The sequence below is a fragment of the Oncorhynchus clarkii genome, chromosome 8, assembly GCF_045791955.1.
Source record: "Oncorhynchus clarkii lewisi isolate Uvic-CL-2024 chromosome 8, UVic_Ocla_1.0, whole genome shotgun sequence".
In the NCBI taxonomy this organism is placed as follows: domain Eukaryota; kingdom Metazoa; phylum Chordata; class Actinopteri; order Salmoniformes; family Salmonidae; genus Oncorhynchus; species Oncorhynchus clarkii.
The window spans coordinates 36,330,275-36,350,188 of NC_092154.1; the positions used below are offsets into that span (position 1 = coordinate 36,330,275).

General features: G+C 42.3%; 1 protein-coding gene across 1 annotated transcript; it reads right to left on the reverse strand.

Annotated features, from left to right (window-relative positions):
• Nucleotides 1-2,975: 2,975 nt before the first annotated feature.
• LOC139415348 (methylmalonate-semialdehyde/malonate-semialdehyde dehydrogenase [acylating], mitochondrial-like) lies at nt 2,976-19,582 on the reverse strand. The gene is made up of 12 exons (XM_071163420.1): nt 19,395-19,582; nt 18,963-19,004; nt 18,707-18,781; nt 17,956-18,117; nt 17,683-17,761; nt 17,120-17,422; nt 16,649-16,770; nt 16,194-16,383; nt 14,201-14,382; nt 11,209-11,388; nt 7,628-7,726; nt 2,976-7,455 (listed from the first exon to the last, which is right to left on the reverse strand). Exons 1-12 carry the CDS (start codon nt 19,431-19,433, stop codon nt 7,351-7,353), a joined length of 1,578 nt encoding a protein of 525 aa, XP_071019521.1. The 5' UTR covers nt 19,434-19,582; the 3' UTR covers nt 2,976-7,350.
• Nucleotides 19,583-19,914: the final 332 nt, after the last annotated feature.

The window sequence follows — 19,914 nt, forward strand, 5'->3', positions numbered from 1 at the left end:
TGAAGAAGTTTAAGGAAAAAATCAACTCTAATTGCTCCTTTTGTAATGACCACCCAGAAACAGTGTTGCATCTTCTTTGGCATTGTATTCATGTATGAAAACTATGACAAGACATCAGTAGATTTATAATTGAACACATTTATGAAAATCTTACACTGTTGTGGAGAGATGTACTGCTTGGATTCTTTGCCTACGATAGAAATAAGCTGAACATGTTTTATGTAATTCATTTCATTATTCTTTCGGACAAATTTCATATTCACAAATGTAAATTTACAAAGAAAACACCACCTTTCTTACCTTACAAAAGGAAATTGAACTGTATTTTAAGACGATTAAATACTCTACTAACAAAAAAGCTGTTAGAATAATAAGTGTATGTATGTCCCTTAAAGGTCCTTGTGTAATGTAATATTTTACTCCCTAGCCCAATTGTCCTTTGTATATTATTTATATATACTTGTGTTCCCACATGTACTTCCTGTATTGATTTGTTGTTAATAAAAATATATTTAAAAAAATCTAATATAAAAAAACATGCTGCAAAACAATTGGGAACTCAAAGACAAAAAGACGGTAAAATCAAGACCTTGGTGATCTTCAGGTTGGACAGTTAGAGCTGTAGAAAGATGCCAGAATTTCCCTCTTGGAATTCCGAGTTGGTTGACCGATTCATTCGATTTTTCCTCAGTCGGAGCTTCCCCCCCCCCCCCCCCTCAAAGAAAACTGTATAATTCTCATGTAGATTGTTGTTTTCCATACATTAAGGTAATCTTGCTGACAATGTAAATGAAGACCATAAAGGTTAATCCCGAAAGAATGAACATGCTGAGGAAACAAAATAATCAACCCACAATACCAATTTTCAGCATGTTCAATGCAGTCAAGGGAAACTCACTGTAATTAGTTTTGTGCCTGCACAGCAGAAGCATATTTCTATTGTTGGGATTTTGCAACAAGTACCATGGTCTGTCTGTCAAAACATAGGAATTTCTTAGGCAGCCAATTACCAGTTTTACTGCTTAAAGTTTGAAACTCTGCCGCTTTACTGTTCTCAATGTCCACATGAAAGGGTTTTCACAACCAAAATAACCACCAGACAGCAGATTTAGGATTGCTAGGAAAATCTCTGTGCCCTGGTCAGGACTCCGCTATTGATGAATAGAAAAGCAAGCTCTGTAGCCAAAAAAAACATTGCAAACCCCATGGTAATCTGACTACCTAGTGTTGTCAAATGTTTATGATAAACATTTACATCCATGTCTAATTCTGTACTTTAACAACAGCAAAGCCTTGTCAAAGCTTGTTTATGAAGTTCCGTTTATGTAAGTTACAAAATGCAAACATCCATATAACCTACCAGTCGCATGTGTTATTCTGTGGCCTAAAGAACATATCATCAAGAACTTCAGGGACCACAAAGCTTAACCACTCATCAAAGGGTGGCTCTAAAAGGTGTCTGACTCGTAAATGTACAACTTCTCAACAAAACTTGTTTCCCCCAGATTCATGCTTGAGAGAGCATGAATCTGTTATACTTAGTTATAGTTGCAATATATAAAGCTCATCGATGAGGCATAGGAAGAAGTGTCTTTAGCAGCAGTATTCAATGGAAATCTTTATTCCATGTAAAACAGGGTGCATCATTGCATAATTTTTATGTTAACTTTATTTAACTAGGCAGGTCAGTTAAGAACAAATTCTTATTTACAATGATGGCCTACCCCGGCCAAACCCTAACAACGCGGGGCCAATTGTGCACCGCCCTATGGGACTCCCAATCACGACCGGTTGCGATACAGCTCTAGCACGGAGAGGCAGTGCCTTAGACTGCTGCGCCACTCGGGAGCAGAAGTCTAGGCACTAACATCACAAATTGTATTATTGTAATGTATACTCACTGAAATACTAACAGAGACCTGTCAGCACAAAATACATTTGTAGAAATCCTATTAAACCTTTTTATGTGAATAATGCACATTTCGGATAAAAACAGCAAAATGTCAGTAAACTTTCCAAATGTCGACAAAACAAAATACACTAGTTAAGGTGAGATGTTTTCGTATCTGTACAATTAGTTATATTAGAAATGCCGGTGGAAACGTCTTTATGCGCAAATATGAATATAATAGCCATTATATCGCAGTAAACTTGGAATAACGTGATGTTGTGTGGTCCTTCCACTACCACTCAAGAAAACATGCTGTTCACATCAGCCGCGCAGCCAGTGATAGGCCTAAAAAAAATGTCATACGATGGTTTACCGCAACAACCTGGCAACGTCACATGGCTAACCTTTGTAGCGCATAAACTAGCACACTCTACCACGCTAGTTTACTCGAATCGACTCACCAGCTAAGGTAATTTAGTAGTTCTAGCAATGGTAAACCAAATGGAGTGTGTAAAAGGAGTGTGTGCCAGAAAATAATTTGGATCAATCTACCGATAGCTTCCAGAATGAAACATTTAACAGGTGGCGCCAGGATTGAAACAACCGCAATCACAACCGCCAATGCCACGTTGAGCCAGGCATGCTTGCCTACCCCACGGTCTCCTCTCGTTCTTGATGCTGCGGTGAACCAGCAGTAGGTCCACCGATAGATTTGTCTCCCGTTGATGAACCAGCCTGTCAACCAAAAGCTAGCAAAGTTCCCAAAAGCTGGCAAATTATGCAGCTTCTCTTCAAGGTGTTATGACCAGTTCGTGTGGATTGAGTATAGTAAAGCGAAATATATAATTTATTGTAAGTTTTGTAGGCACTTTCCTGGGGCAAATGTCGAATTCAGATTTATATGAGAAGGATTTAAAAACTGGAAACTCGCAAGAAATGCTTGCAGCAAACACGAGAGTAGCGAATTACATGTTCGTGTCATATGTGAATCCTACAAGGCGACCCATGGGCCTAGAAGTCGTGGGACTGTGTTGAACCAAATGCATGGTGATGCAAACATGGATTTTATAGAAAAAAGTGCACGTTTAAGTGGTCATAGATATTGTTTTAATGTGTGCAAAGCAGGATATTCCACTCAGAGGGCATGTAGAAACTGAAGAGGCAATCTATGGAATTTTTTTTAGAAATCTTAAATTTAATCTCAAAGTATGACTCAGAAATAAAAAAAAACAGGCCTAAGGATCCGCCCTTTTCCCCCAATTTTCGCCTAAAATGACATGCCCAAATCTAACTGCCTGTAGCAAGTATATGCATATTCTTGGTACCATTTGAAAGGAAACATTTTGAAGTTTGTGGAAATGTGAAAGTTATGTAGGAGAATATAGATCTGGTAAAAGATAATGCAAAAGAAAAAAACAACAGTTTTGTATTGTTTCGTACCATCTTTGAAATGCAAGGGAATCTAAACGAGAACTTATTGATGTGTGCATCCGATACATTCATTGTAGAATGATTAAAGAAAATGCTGTTGGGTTTATGGAAACCGCTGATTACAGTGTAGTCAACTTCATTAGGGAAAACATTCAGCATCAAGAGTGACAGTGACCTGAGGCAACTTTGTAACAACATTCTAGACAGACAACTGAGTTGAACTCAAGATTTCAAGAAAACACATACAAATCATGCAAGCGGCAGCCTCCTTTTCCAAAGACTACCAAACCTGCGGCCTTAAAGAGCAGCTGCAAACCACATGCGATCATTATGCAATATCAATTGAGGATGCTGAATTCACTGTTTTTATTCAGCAGTTGAGTCGCAAAATGAACATGGGAAAGAGTGACGTTTCCTCCATAATGAGTGCACTTGACAGCTGCCCTGGTGATATTTTCCCTAATATAAACTCTGTTAAGGATCATTGTCACACTTCCAATGACATCATGCAGTGTGGAGACACAACTAGGATTTTAAAAATCGTCTTCACACATCAATGACAAGCGCCCGGCTGAACCACTTCAGTTTGCTGTCTTTTGAGGTGGAACTGACAGAAACATTGGATTATGATAAAATCATCACCATATGATTTTTCAATACCGATACCGATTATTGGAGGACCAAAAAAAAGTTGATACCGATTAATCGGCCGATTTTTTATATATTTGTAATAAATGACAATTACAACAATACTGAATGAACAATGAACACTTATTTTAACTTAATATAATACACTGTCTCCTGACCCCTCCTGTCTCAGCCTCCAGTATTTATGCTGCAGTAGTTTATGTGTCGGGGGGCTAGGGTCAGTTTGTTATATCTGGAGTACTTCTCCTGTCTTATCCGGTGTCCTGTGTGAATTTAAGTATGCTCTCTCTAATTCTCTCTTTCTTTCTCTCTCTCGGAGAACCTGAGCCATAGGACCATGCCTCAGGACTACCTGGCATGAGGACTCTTTGCTATCCCCAGTCCACCTGGCCATGCTGCTGCTCCAGTTTCAACTGTTCTGCCTGCAGCTATGGAATCCTGACCTGTTCACCGGACGTGCTACCTATCCCAGACATGCTGTTTTCAACTCTCTAGAGACAGCAGGAGTGGTAGAGATACTCTTAATGATCGGCTATGAAAAGCCAACTGACATTTACTCCTGAGGTGCCGACTTGCTGCACCCTCGACAACTACTGTGATTATTATTATTTGACCATGCTGGTCATTTATGAACATTTGAACATCTTGGCCACATTCTGTTATAATCTCCACCCGGCACAGCCAGAAGAGGACTGGCCACCCCTCATAGCCTGGTTCCTCTACGTTTCTTCCTAGGTTCTGGCCTTTCTAGGGAGATTTTCCTAGCCACCGTTCTTCTACACCTGCATTGCTTGCTGTTTGGGGTTTTAGGCTGGGTTTCTGTACAGCACTTTGAGATATCAGCTGATGTACAAAGGGCTATATAAATAAATTGGATTTGATGATAAATCAAATCTATTCCGTCTCAAATAATGAAACATGTTCAATTTGGTTTAAATAATGCAAAAACACAGTGTTGGAGAAGAAAGCAATATGTGCCATGTAAAAAAGCTAACGTTTAAGTTCCTTGCTCAGAACATGAGAACATATGAAAGCTGGTGGTTCCTTTTAACATGAGTCTTCAATATTCCCAGGTAAGAACTTTTAGGTTGTAGTTATTATAGGACTGTTTCTCTCTATACCATTTGTATTTCATATACTTTTCACTATTGGATGTTCTAATAGGTACTTTGGTATTGCCAGCCTAATCTCGGGAGTTGATAGATTTGAAGTCGTAAACAGTGCTGTGCTTCAAGCTTTGCGAAGAGCTGCTGGCAAACGCAGGAAAGTGCAATTTGAATGAATGCTTACCAGCCTGCTGCTGCCTACCACCACTCAGTCAGACTGCTCTATCGAATATCAAATTGTAGACTTAATTTTAATATAATAAAACACACAAGGTCATTAATATGGTCAAATCCAGAAACTATCATTTCGAAAACAAAACGTTTATTTTTTCAGTGAAATACGGAACCGTTCCGTATTTTATCAAACGGGTGGCAACCCCGAGTCTAAATATTGCACAACCTTCAATATTGTCATAATTATGAAAAATTTGGGCTAATTTATTACGGTCTCTGAAGAAATGGTCGTCACACAGTTTGCAACGAGCCAGGCGGCCCAAACTGCTTGCATATACCCCGACTCTGCTTTCACTGAACGCAAGAGAAGTGACAATTTCAGGCACAGCATTGATTATATGGACAAGTTAGTTAAACTAGTAATATCATCAACCATGTGTAGTTAACTAGTGATGTTAAGATTGTTTTTATAAGTTTAATGCTAGCTAGCAATTTACCATGGCTCCTTGCTGCCTGCACTCACGTAACAGGTGGTCAGCCTGCCACGCAGTCTCCTCATGGATAGCAATATAATTGGCGTCCAAAAATGCCGATTACCGATTGTTTTGAAACTGTGAAAAATCGGCCCAAATTAATCTGCCGACCTCTACTTATGATTTATGTCTACTGAAGGTAAGGTACCATTTTATAATACTACTGCCCACCGTGGTATAAATTGTAACATAAAATATAGGCTTGTTTGCCCATCGAGATTAAAGTGTGTCTGAAGAGGAGTTTGTTGTTGGCAAATTGGCAACTGTTCTAAAGTGAGTTTTAGTTTAATACGCTGGGATAGGTCATTATTTGTATATGTAATGAGGTTTCTCTAAGTACTATGCACTAGTATAAAACGATTGTATTACGGAATAATATACGGTGCAAGTCGCAAGATAAATTAAGTAGAAAAAAAAAAAATGCATATCCAAATTTTTCTAGGCCTATCCAAAAAATAACAAATTTAAAAAAATACTAATTATGGCTACGTCCCTGGGCTACAGATGAAATAAGTGAACTTCACATGGTGGATGGAAGTGCACGGTGATGAGATTGTTCATTTTTATTCAAAAGGAGCATCATTCTTGTGACATGATGATCAATGCTTGGCTGCAGTTTATTTTTGTCAATCTCACTCCTTTGTCCATAATAATCTCATGTTGTTGGCTGTATCCGCACTGCAGAGTGCGGCTAGAGCGCACGTGCCAAAACCGGAGTGGGCACATTCGCTATATAATGCTACATTTGATGTGACAAAACCATCAGAGTTAAATGCGATGGAAACCAATGTACAGTGTATTTTTTATTCGGTACATGGGAATTTAACTGCAAAAGTTTTTATTTATGTGCACTACGTCATAACCCACAGCCTTTAAATCGGCAACAAGTCAACGTGATGGAAACATCTCTGGTGAGAATTCACGCGAATATTCTCAAATCTGCATAATCTATCGCCAATTGGATGGAAACCTAGCTAGTGTCTCCGTTTCACAGATTGGGAACACTAATGCCCACAAGGGACTGGGTGAAGCCATTTATCGATGGTGTCTCGTTGTTCCCCTCCTAATAGTTGTAGTTAGGATGCAAGCGAACATCTTAGATTTTAAAAATAAAATATTTTTCAGATGTAACCTTTTTAACTAGGCAAGTCAGTTAAGAACAAATTCTTATTTACAATGACGGCCTACCAGGGAACAGTGGCCTGCTCAGGGGCAGCCAACAGATTTTTACCTTGTCAGCTCGGGGATTCGATCCAGCAACCTTTCGGTTACTGGCCCAACACTCTAACCACTAGACTAGCTGCCACCGGCCTTCTCTCACCCATTGCATTCCACCTAGTCCATCCTTCCAATGTGACTCCCAGGGTCAGCATATGACTAGTGCTTGAACAGAGGATTTGTTGCTACAGTAACAGTACATTTCAGATTAAAATCTGCCATCACCCTAGCGGAAGCAATTTCAGTAACAGGGTCAAACGCAAATACAAAAACGTTTCTCATATAGTACACTCGGTATAAAACATATTCCATGACTGTAATAGACCACATTAACAAGTGAACGTTCCGTTTAGCGTCCCATGGTCGGCATGGTAACGGCTGGGCTCTTCGTGGTGGCGTCGTCGGCCTTCCACTGTGATGTAACCGTCTTGACCTGAGTGTAGAATTGGATGCCCTGTAGAGACACAACACAGAGAAGAGGCGCAGACAGTCAACTCTAGAAAATGGCCACCTCATACTGTATAGTTGACTGCAGAAACTATTAAATTAGGACCAATATGGTCATATGATAAAAAAAACATGGGCGAAAAACAGTTGTGGGCTTGTGCTGGTTGTTGCGAGCTAACCTGTTTGCCGTAGAAGTTGGTGTCGCCCCTGAAGGAACCTCTGGAGCCGGTGAAGGAGAACATGGGAAGGGGGACGGGGATGGGCACGTTCACACCAATCTAAATGAGACACACACACAGAGTAGGGTTTAATATTTCCCCCGAAAAATATGTCAGACAGCTTGTTGGCTTATTTTTACTTTACGATAACCCGTTTGTGGTGACTCAGATTATCCCCTAAATAAATCAGATAAACTAATAGCCCTAGGCCAGCGGAGATTCAGCACCACAGATATCGCAGTTGATCGCAGATCTAACCAATTGGCCCACAGTGCGCTTGCTTTTGTTAGCATAACATCATGAAACAATGTTGCAAATGTACATTTCCTCAAGCACTTTTGTGATTAGCAACAGTTTATATTTTGAGCCTCTGCCAGTGTCACACGTTAGTTTGGGGATTTCAATGTGAGCTGGAGATTGAACGTTATCCACCATAACTGCGTCGAGAAGTTGTGTGTAGCCTGCACTTATAGTAAGCAATTAAAATGTATAGAAGCTATGCTGTAGCCTAAGGGCCTAATATCTGCTAATTTGCCCTTCTTTCTCAGCATATCCTCTCACCAGTTGTGATTAGGGCTGTGACGGTCTTGAAATTTAAGTTACGGTAATTGGCTTGGGGGGGGGGGGGGGGGGGGGGGATTTGCGCATATCAGACAAAAGAAAACGTGGCTTTTCTCTGAAACTTCACTATTACGTTATCAGTAGCATTACTATTATCCATGTTCTCTAAATATTAGTCGACTATACAAATTAAGAAGTTTCAGATTGGCAAGGAACCCCCCCCCCACCCCCAACGCAATGAACTAGTCACACCAAGTTTGATTAATTTTTCCCCCTCCACTTTTCAGAACAATTTCACGTCACAAATACTGCTGCGTTCATTGTCTGTGGCAATATGTTGTTCAAAGCCGCTAAAGAGGATGCAGTTGTGGCGGCAGGTAGCCTTAGTGGTTAGAGTGTTGGACTTGTAACCGAAAGGTTGCAAGATCTAATCCCCGAGCTGACAAGGTAAAAATCTGTTGCTCTGCCCCTGAACCCACTGTTCCTAGGCCGTCCTTGAAAATAAGAATTTGTTCTTAACTGACTTGCCTAGTTAAAAGGTAAAAAATAAAAAAGATGCCATTCCATTAGTATATGATATTTTAAAATAAATAAATAAAACACACACTAATGAATAAAATACACCACTGAAAATATTCGTATGCTCTGGAGCAGGTTGACATCAAGGATCTGTCTGTACTTTGCTCTGTTCATCTTTCCCTCAATCCTGACTAGTCTGGCAGTCCCTGCCGCTGAAAAACAGCCCCACAGCATGCTGTTGCCACCACCATGCTTCAACGGATGGTGCCAGGTTTCCTCCAGACGTGGCGCTTGGCATTCAGGCCAAATAGTTAATTATTGGATTCATCAGACCAGAGAACAGTGTTTCTCATGGTCAGAGTCCTTTAGGTGCCTTTTGGCAAACTCCAAGCGTGTTGCCATGTGCCTTTTACTGAGGAGTGGCTTCCGTCTGGCCACTCTACCATAAAGGCCTGATTGGTCGACTGCTACAGAGGTGGTTGTCCTTCTGGAAGGTTCTCCCATTTCCAGAGGAACTCTGGAGCTCTGTCAGAGTGACCATAGGGTTCTTGGTAACCTCCCTGACCAAGGCCCTTCTCCCCTACGATTGCTCAGTTTGACCTGGTGGTTCCAAACGTTTTAAATAGAAGAATGAGGCCACTAAGTTCTTGTGGACCTTCAATGCTGCAGAAATGTTTTGGTACCATTCCCCAGTTCTGTGCAGACACAACCCTATCTCAGAGCTCTACAGACAATTCCTTTGAATTGTTTTTTGCTCTGACTTACACTGTCAACTGTGGGACCTTAAATAGACAGGTGTGTGCCTTTCCAAATCATGTCCAAATCAATTGCATTTACCACAGGTGGACTCCAATAAGTAGAAACATCAAGGATGATCAATGGAAACATGATGCACCGGAGCTCAATTGAGTCTCATAGCAAAGGGTCTGAATACTTATGTAAATAAGGTATTTTTAATACATTTGCAAAAAATTCTAAACCTTTATTCGCTTTGTCATGATGGGGTATTGTGTGCAGATGGAGGGGGAAAAATGTATTTAACACATTTTAGAATAAGGCATAACAAAAATGTGGAAAAAGTAAAGGGGACTCAATACGTTCCCGAATGCACTGTATATATATGGAAGTAGTTTAGTGCCTAAAAAAGGGTTAAATGTGTCAACAAACTACAGATCTTTCCCTCTCAGATATAGGACAGACACTTCAAAAATAAACTTACGATATTTCCCATCTAGTACCGGGTCGGATCTACCTTTGCCTCCAGAACAGCCTGAATTATCAGGGGCATTGATTCTACAAGTCGGAAACTTTCCACAGGTATGTTGGTCCATGCTGATGCGATACACCGCCGCCACTAGCCTGGGTCCATTGACTCATGTCAAATCCTAACTGCCATCAGCATGACGCGGCAGAAACTGGGATTTGTCGGACCAGGCGGTTTTTCCCACTTCTCAATTGTCCAGCGTTGGTGATCGCATGCACACTGGAGCCGCCTCTTTTTTAGCTGATAGGAGTGGAACATGGTGTGGTCGTCCGCTGCAATAGACCATCTGTGACAAGGATCGATGAGTTGTGTGTTGTGAGATGCCGGTCTGTGCCGTTATTTGTCTGTTTGTGGCCCGCCTGTTAGCTTGCACAATTCTTGCCATTCTCCTTCAACAAGCTGTTTTTGACTACAGGACTGCCGCTGACTGACCGGATGTTTGGTTTGTCGCACCATTCTCAGGAAACCCTAGACACCGAAGATCATACCATGCTCAAAGTAAATGTATTTTTTATTGAATATATACTAATCAGTCATCTATCAGACTCCCATCCAGAATGACACAGAAGCAACCAGGGTCAACGCCCTGCTCAAGGACACGTCGATAGATCTCCCACAAGATCAAAAAATGGGGACACGAACCAGCGATCCATCAGCCACCGGCCCAAACTCCCAACCACCAGCCCTCCAAGACCCCCCCCACAGTTCACTAAGAGCTGCCCCTCAACCATCTGAGAACCCCACCCATCTCTTGTCCAATACACCAACAAAATTAACCAAAGATAGAAAAGGAAAACAATGCCCAACGTTAACCTACAAATTACACCTTCAACGATCCATGAAAAAGACTTGCATACACAACAAAAATAGTGCGGTAAACAATAGATGACCCCGTGTGGCTCAGTTGGTAGAGCATGCCACTTGCAAAGGGTTGTGGGTCCGATTCCCGCGGGGGACGAGTACGAATTAAAAATGCATGCACTAAGTCGCTCTGGATAAGAGCATCTGCTAAATAACTAAAATGTCATTAAAGTTGCATTAAATTATCCTCAGAGTTACCACAAGCTATGAATCACTGCATAGTTGCCCATCTATCTAGAAATGAAGTTAAATGGGAAACTACTTGTACTGTTGGATGCCAATCACACAAGTCTTACTTCCCCAAGCACCTACCGGAAGTCTCTGAACTACGGCTCACCTGTCCGACATCCACCTCGTGTGTGTACTTGCGGGCGGTGGCGCCGTTGGTGGTGAAGATGGCGGTTCCGTTGCCGTACTGGTTGTTGTTGACCAGGGAGATGGCTTCATCCAGAGTGTCAGCCTCCAGAACCACCAGCACCGGCCCAAATATCTCCTCCGTGTAGCACGTCATCGCTGGCTGGGGAGGGGAGGAAAAAGCCTGAGATTAAGTAGTGCATCATCAGTTTTCCTCGTCATTTTCCTCATCAGTGCATACTTTAGAGAGCTATTTATAACTTGTCAGAAATGCCCAGACAAACTAGCCAATGTCAACTAACTTTTAAAAAATTGTATCTAGGTTTTGTAGCCCTAGATTGTCGTGTTGGGTTCTGAGAATATGAAATACTTATTCAGGGAGAGAGGGGAATGTATAATGTTTACATTCTGTCCGGATATGTTGTTAGCCATCAGGGATCCTATGGGGGGGGGAAAAAGACAGTCTGGTACGAGTCAACATAACAGCCGTGAGTTGGAGAGGAGTGAGCACTTTGGGGCAGAGGTCAGATGAAGTGAGGAAGAACAGATATCACTACGGTTCTGTCAAGCAACAGAGATGCATGCATTGGCTGTTCAGATGTGTAGGAGGAGACTCAGCCTAGGAGAAAGGGATAAATATCAGTGCTCGTGTGAATGTCTTTTGTCTTATGCAGCTGTTTGACCCAATGGGTTTATAAACTTGGCTTGAGCTTTATTAAGCGTCCATGAAACTTTAGAAGGTTCATTTAGAACCTAACACTGGTATGTCAAAAGTTTGTATATATTTGTTTGTACTTTTGTCAAAGTGTAATTTCCACTGTACCAAGGTTCAACGTTGTTCTGAGATACTCCACTGATGTGCATGACCCTTCCAAGTGTAGTGGAGATGGTTCACCACAATGTACATGATCTATGAAATACAGTAATATGTTTAGTTTGTAGATGTGGAAACCTAGGGTTTAGCTGAGCTAGCTAACAGTCAATCAAAACTTAAACGACACACAATTCTTGCAAACTGAAATGTTATATATAAACTCAACAAAAAGGAAACGTCCCTCTTTCAGGACCCTGTCTTTCAAAGATAATTCGTACAAATCCAAATAATCTCACAAATCTTTATCGTAAAAGGGTTTAAACACCGTTTCCCATGCTTGTTCATTAACCCATTAACAATTAATGAACATGCACCTGTGGAACAGGCGGTAAGACTAACAGCTTACAGACGATAGGCAATTGAGTGTCCTAAGTTCTCATAACTGTGACCTCATGCGTCTTTAGTGTCCTTTCTACTGATTCTGAAAAACACCAAAAGAAAGATGCCTCATCTGCGTGAACGTGCCTTAGGCATGCTGCAAGGAGGCATGAGGACTGCAGATGTGGCCAGGGCAATAAATTGCAATGTCCGTACTATGAGACTCCTAAGACAGCGCTACAGGGAGACAGGACGGACAGCTGATCGTCTTCACAGTGGCAGACCACGTGTAACAACACCTGCACAGGATCGGTACATCACACCTGCGGGACAGGTACAGGGTGGCAACAACTGCCCAAGTTACACCAGGAACACACAATCCTTGAAATACAGCCACAGGTACACCTCCAATAGGCTAATTGACATAATTTGAGTCAATTGGAGGTGTACCTGTGGATGTCTTTCAAGGACAACCTTCAAACTCAGTGCCTCTTTGCTTGACATCATGGGAAAATCAAAAGAAATCAGCCAAGACCTCAGAAAATAATTGCAGACCTCCACAAGTCTGGTTTATCTTAGGGAGCAATTTCAAAACGCCTGAAGGTACCACGTTCACGCAAGTATAAATCCCTGGGACCACGCAGCCGTCATACTGCTCAGGAAGGAGACGCGTTCTGTATCCTAGAGATGAACGTACTTTGGTGCAAAAAGTGCAAATCAATCCCAGAACAGCAGCAAAGGACCTTGTGAAGATGCTGGAGGAAAACGGGTACAAAAGTATCTATATCCACAGTAAAATGAGTCCTATATCGACATAACCTGAAAGGCTGCTCAGCAAGGATGAAGCCACTGCTCCAAAACCGCCATAAAAAAATGCCAGACTACAGTTTGTAACTGCACATAGGGACAAAGATTGTACTTTTTGAAGAAATGTCCTCTGGTCTGATGAAACAAAAATAGAACTGTGTGGCCATAATGACCATCAATAAGTTTGGAGGAAAAAGGGGGAGGCTTGCAAACCGAAGAACACATCCTAACTGAAGCACGGGGGTGGCAGCATCATGTTCTGGGGGTGCTTTGCTGCAGGTTGGACTGGTGCACTTCACAAAATAGATGGCATCATGAGGAGGACAATTCTGTGGATATATTGAAGCAACAGTCAGGAAGTTAAAGCTTGGTCGCAAATGGGTCTTCCAAATGGACAATGACCCCAAGCATACTTCCAAAGTTGTGGCAAAATGGCTTAAGGACAGCAAAATCAAGGTATTGGAGTGGCCATTAAAGCCCTGACCTCAATCCTATAGAAAATTTGTGGGCAGAACTGAAAAAGCATGTGCGAGCAAGGAGACCTACAAGCCTGACTCAGTTACACCAGCTCTGTCAGGAGGAATGACCCAAAATTCACCCAACTTGTTGTGGGAAGCTTGTGGAAGGCTAATAAAAACATTTGGCCCAAGTTAAACAATTTAAAGGCAATGCTACCAAATACTAATACAAAGTTCTGACCCACTGGGAATGTGATGAAAGAAATAAAAGCTCAAATAAATCACTCCACTATTATTCTGACATTTCACATTCTTAAAATAAAGTGGTGATCCTAACTGACCTAAGACAGTTTAATATATTTTTATTTAGAAAATACTTTAGGGGTGGATCAGCTCTAATATTAAAGCTGATCCAACCCTAAAGTATTTTTTAAATAAAAAAACAGTAAATCACTCAGCTAACCTGAGTTCAAAGCCAGGTCGGTTATAGAGACACACACCCCCCTCCCACCCCTTACCGTAACATTGGCGATGATGGTGGGCCCTACAAAGTTGCCATTCTCGTATCCTTTGACGTGGACATTGCGTCCATCCAGCAGCAGCGTAGCTCCCTCGTCCACGCCGCTCTGGATCAACATTTCAACACGGGCCCTGGCTTCAGGGGAGATCAGAGGACCCACGTCGGCACCCGGCTGGTCACCTAAATACACACAGAGGAAGAAAACACACAATTAGAACTATATTCTATGACATACACTATGTGGACTGGCGCTGGTGGTCATATTGGATGTACTATTTGAAATGTTTAATTAAATCAATGTTCTCACACAGGGGGAAAACATTGATTTGTAAGAAGTTTTGTGGAGGAAAAAAAGTCATAAATCTACACAAGGCATTGAAAGTCCCTTTAAGTAAAAGAGTGAGAGGTACAGTGCCTTGTGAAAGTATTCACCCCCCTTGGCATTTTTCCTATTTAGTTGCCTTACAACCTAAAATTAAAATAGATTTTTGGGGGGTTTGTAGCATTTGATTAATGCAACATGCCTACCACTTTGAAGATGCAAAATAGTTTTTCCTTGAAACAAACAAGAAATTAGACAAAAATGTACTTGTGTGCATAACTATTCACCCCCCCCCAAAGTCAATACTTTGTAGAGCCACCTTCTGCAGAAATTACAGCTGCATATCTCTTGGAATATGTCTCTATAAGCTTGGCACATCTAGCCACTGGCATTTTTTCCCCATTCTTCAAGGCAAAACTGCTCCAGCTCCTTAAAGTTGGATGGGTTCCTGCTGGTGTACAGCAATCTTTAAGTCATACCACAGATTCTCAATTGGATTGAGGTCTGGGCTTTGACTATGCCATTCCAAGACATGTAAAGGTTTCCCCTTCAACCACTCGAGTGTTGCTTTAGCAGTATGCTTAGGGTCATTGTCCTGCTGGAAGGTGAACCTCCGTCCCAGTCTCAAATATCTGGAAGACTGAAACAAGTTTCCCTCAAGAATTTCCCTGTATTTAGCACCATCCATCATTCCTTCAATTCTGACCAGTTTCCCAGTCCCTGCCAATGAAAAACATCCCCACAGCATGATTCTGCCACCACCATGCTTCACTGTGGGGATGAGAGGTGTTGGGTTTGTGCCAGACATAGTGTCTTCCTTGATGGCTAAAAAACTCAATTTTAGTCTCATCTGACCAGAGTACCTTCTTCCATATGTTTGGGGAGTCTGCCACATGCCTTTTGACGAACACCAAACGTGTTTGCTTATTTTTTTTCTTTAAGCAATGGCTTTTTTCTGGCCACTCTTCTGTAAACCCCAGCTCTGTGAAGTGTACAGCTTAAAGTGGTTCTACGGACAGATACTCAAATCGCTGCTGTGGAGCGTTGCAGCACCTTCAGGGTTTTCATTGGTCTCTCAGTTGCTTCTGATTAATGGCCTCCTAGCCTGGTCCGTGAGTTTTGGTGGGCGGCCCTCTCGTGACAGGTTTGTTGTGGTGCCATATTCTTTCCATTTTTTAATAATGGATTTAATGGTGCTCCGTGGGATGTTGAACGTTTGATATTTTTTATAACCCAACCCTGATCTGTACTTCACCACTTTGTCCCTGACCTGTTTGGAGAGCTCCTTGGTCTTCATGGTGCCGCTTGCTTAGTGGTGTTGCAGACTCTGGGGCATTTCAGAACAGGTGTGTATGTATGTATGATATATACACATACTTGTGGACTTTAATGGACTTTAATTAATTATGTGACTTCTGAAGGTAATTGGTTGCACCAGATCTTATTTTAGGGGTTTCATAGCAAAGGGGGTGAATACATATGTGCACACCACTTTTCTGTTGTCTAAAATAAAATAAAAAACAAGTTAGTTTTTCACTTCACCAATTTGGACTATTTTGTGTACGTTCATTACATGAAATCCAAATAAAAATCCATCTAAATGACAGGTTGTAATGCAACAAAATAGGAAAAACGCCAAGGGGGTGAATACTTTTGCAAGGCACTGTACCTGCATTGACGCGCAGGGCTTTGGAGCGCTCCACCAGCTCTGGGAGCCATTCACGAGCCTCGCCTACGAGAATGGCGGTTGAGAGAGCCATACAACGCTGTCCTGCAGCGCCAAAGGCTGCGCCCACCAGCTGGTTCAGAGTATTCTCCTTGTTTGCGTCAGGCATCACCACACCGTGGTTCTTAGCACCCTACGAGGCAGAATACAAGGGTTGGTAGGTTTACTGACATGCGTTTTCAGAATGTGCAAAGACATAGACAATAAGAAACAAGCAATAAGAAACTTTAGACATCTACTGGTTCAGGATTGATAATGTGGTAGAACTATTCATCTTGGTTAAGGGCACTGTAGACAATTTAAGGCAGACATATTTCCCTAAGCGTCTAAGGGTTCCCTTCATTTGTTTAGTCCCCAATTGACCCTATTCACAGACCCTATTCGGTTATCATATTTACCATGTTGGACTGCACTCTCTTGCCATTCTTGGATCCTCTCTCGTAGATGTACTCTCCTGCCTGGTTGGAGCCCACGAAGCTGATGGCCTTGATGGCAGGGTGGTCACAGATGAAGTTCACAGCTACGGAAAGAGGTCAAAGGTCATATTATTTCACTCCTCAACAAGGGCACAAGATGGAGGTGTAATCACCTTGGAAATGAAACCTGCAACAAAACAAACAGTGTTTCCTATATGGACTGCTACCCCCTACGGCACTTAAACACATTTACCTACACACACATTAGGCAAAGCGTTTACTTAACATAAAGTGCTGGGTCTACAGGACATTCAAAGACTACCAATATACCTCAGGCACTAGCTAACACACATGATCAGCATAACCTGGTTTGTCCTTACATCCTGGGAAACAGGACACACTTCAATAGCATGTTTTATAAAGACTCAACACACACACGCCCCCTGGTCTTACCAGCGTGCTGTCCATGGATGATGTTCAGGGTCCCGTCGGGCATCCCTGCGTCCTGCAGCAGCCTGGCCAGCAGCATGGTGCATCCTGGGACGCGCTCGGAAGGCTTCATCAGGTAGGTGTTGCCACACACCATACCCATGGGGAACATCCACAGAGGGATCATGGCAGGGAAGTTGAAGGGGGCGATACCAGCACACACCCCGATGGGCAGGCGGTAGGTGTAGGTATCCATGTCTTTGGTGATGGAGGGCAGGGTCTCCCCCAGCATCAGGGAGGTGATGCTGCAGGCGTGCTCTGCCACCTCTAGGGGGAAGAGAGACGGTGAGTAAAGCCAGGAAGCAGAAGGTCAAGCTGCTACTCTTAGAGATAAGAGTAGCAGTGAAAGACATAGAAGTGGTGGGCAGAGGGTCAAATATTTGTGGTGCAAGGAAATAGCGATTGCAGAACAGAGATTTCAATACAGACTACAGAGACAAGTTGTTGTCGTATCTCCCCGTTTCAATCAGTTCAAACATTTTCTCCCGTGTTTCCCCATGCCTACTTAGCATGACTGGTCTACCTACGCAATCCTCTGAAGACGTCTCCCTCCGCGTCAGCCAGAGTCTTGCCCTGCTCCAGGGTGATCAGCTTGGCTAGCTCTTTCTGAAAACACAGATGAAAAATAAATAAATGAACCAAACATCTTTGATGAACATTCATGTTTGTTGCAAAGAAACTTGTTTGTAGCTTATTCTTTGGATCACGATTTTCAATACAGCTCAAAAGGCATTATATTGAACAAAATATTGGGAACCATTCCTATGGAGGCCCATTTTCAGACCAGGGTCTTTCCTTACAATGTTTTCCTTGATGAGCTGCTGGTATCGGAGGAAGATCTGCTGGCGGGTGAGGATGGAGGTCTCGGCCCAGGAGGCGTAGGCCCTGGAGCAGGACTCTACTGCAGCTAACATCTCTGTCTGGGTGGCTTTGGGCACGCGACCCACCACCTCGTTAGTGGCCTGAGGTAGGGACAATAGATTAATAATCATGTCATTGTGAACGGAGACACACTACATAAGGGGCCTGTCCAGGAGGGTGTAACGTAAAAATGGATTGTGTACAGGTATAACGTTATATCATGACATGTAGAATAGGCAGTTGAGTCAGATAGCGCTTCATTATGGTCTTTTTAGTGAGACTGAATGCTTGAGGGGGACTTTTCTGTCTTTTACCAAGGTTTTTAGCATTATAAATAATACATAAATCATTTTTAGGCTAACATTTAAATGAAATTATTTGTAGGGAAGAGATTTATGGTCTTCTGGGTGTGTAGCTGATTCTGCATTCAACAGCAGTATATAGTTGCCTTGCCAAAAGCAAGTCAACAGCAAGTTTCCCTGAAGTAGATGCAGAGTTATAGTTAATGTTAGTGCATAAACATGTCAAGGGTCAGTTGGCTGTGAAGAATAGGCTTCCATTTCTACACTTTGCAAATCATACAGATTAAAATATGACACCCTCAAGACATATTCATCTTCCGACCCGACCGGCTTATACATTGTGTACACCTGTTGTGGTGTGTGTGTGTGTGTAAGCATTGACACTTACAGGGTTGTGAATGTCCAGCCATTCTGAGGTGCTGGACTCTACAAACTTGCCGTCAATGAACAGCTTGGTGGTGGGCTGCAAGAAGACAGGAAATGACAACCTCACAATGGACATGTCATCGACAATGTCAAACTTGTCTGTGCAGGTGTAGATTGCATGAGCATATATTTGACTACAAGTCTTCGATAGCGAGCTACAGTATACATACGAACACTCATAAATCTAGTTATTATACGATTGCAAGATGTTAACTCACCACTGATGATGAATAACACATGAGACCCATCTGAAGTGGTGCCTGAAGAGAGGACACACGAGGATCAATTGTCAACGTTACGTTATTGCCATTGACCAGCTAGCTAAGATCCAAAACCCTACCTTTCTGCTAGCTAACTAGTTAGCTAAGCTAACTAACTGTGACATTGAAGCTAGTTAGCTAGCTAGTTGACTCGTTCAACCTGTTAATCATGCATTGACCGCATGCTACAGAATATAGCTAACGTTGCAATGGTAAAAAGGATATAATCCTACATGACTGCTTAGACTTTTTTTCCCCAAAAGTGTGGCGATACTTAGCTAACTAGCTACCGTGCCATGCTACTATGCTAGCAGTTTATATAGCTAGCTAGCCAATCAAGTATAAAACAATGCATTTAGCTAGAAAAGCTGCACGGGGAATGTGGTTGACCTTTTTGCTCCATAACGATCTCGCTAGAATCCCTGCCATGGTAGAAGAGATTGTGATTACTTTCAGCCCAAAGTTCACACACCACAGTCCCTAAACACAGACACCTCTGGCCATTTATAAGGTCAGCTATCTAGCAGCTAGCTTATACGTTGATGAAGTCAAACAGACTGAGAACGTAGAAAACGCAAAAGCTGCACCTTTTATTTGATCTTTCAATGAGACAGCAAAGTTAGGCTACGTTGATGAATGCAGCAGATACTTTATTCATCTGTGAAATGGAAACGCTAGAGTCCCGTGAAGAGGACGCAACATGTGAGGGACAAACGCTTGGACGAGAACCAATCAGTTGGCGAAAACAAAAACACGCCCCAAAATGTATGAAGCGGATTGGCTGGCCTTTCATGATAGGGACCAGTCGTCGTTGACATTGGATGAATTCGTTTTACACGGTCCGGTATTCCGGCTGAGTGGATTTCACGTAAGGACCAATGGAATGGTCTAAAATGTATAAACTCCAAAC